This window comes from Pterocles gutturalis, unplaced genomic scaffold, assembly GCF_000699245.1.
Source record: "Pterocles gutturalis isolate BGI_N339 unplaced genomic scaffold, ASM69924v1 scaffold42544, whole genome shotgun sequence".
NCBI lineage: Eukaryota > Metazoa > Chordata > Aves > Pterocliformes > Pteroclidae > Pterocles > Pterocles gutturalis.
In genome coordinates this window covers 321-545 of record NW_010134723.1, presented here as the reverse complement: position 1 = coordinate 545, position 225 = coordinate 321, and the positions used below count along the sequence as shown (strand labels likewise).

The 225-nt window shown below is 63.6% G+C and overlaps 1 protein-coding gene across 1 annotated transcript in view; it reads left to right on the top strand.

The window, feature by feature from the left end:
- Nucleotides 1–61: 61 nt before the first annotated feature.
- The window catches only part of RPUSD1 (RNA pseudouridylate synthase domain containing 1), a gene marked incomplete at both ends in the record, with an annotated part of 415 nt that continues 251 nt past the window's right edge, over nucleotides 62–225 (top strand). The window contains one exon of the mRNA XM_010081680.1: nucleotides 62–225. This exon is cut by the window's right edge and continues 24 nt beyond it. Within this exon, the coding sequence (XP_010079982.1) occupies nucleotides 62–225 (164 nt within the window).

Sequence of the window (225 nt, the reverse complement as noted above, 5' to 3'; positions counted from 1 at the left end):
TGCAGAGCGTGGGGGCTCTTCCCGCCCCATTCACCCCGATTCCTCCTCGTCCTCCCCGCAGGGCGCTGGCCATGGAGCCAGGCACCATCGACAACCTGTCCATCCTGTACCAGAGCTCCGACTTCATCGTGGTGAACAAGCACTGGGACCTGCGCATCGACAGCAAGATGTGGTACGAGACGCTGACGCTGCAGAGCCAGCTCAAGCACCGCTTCCCCGAGCTGG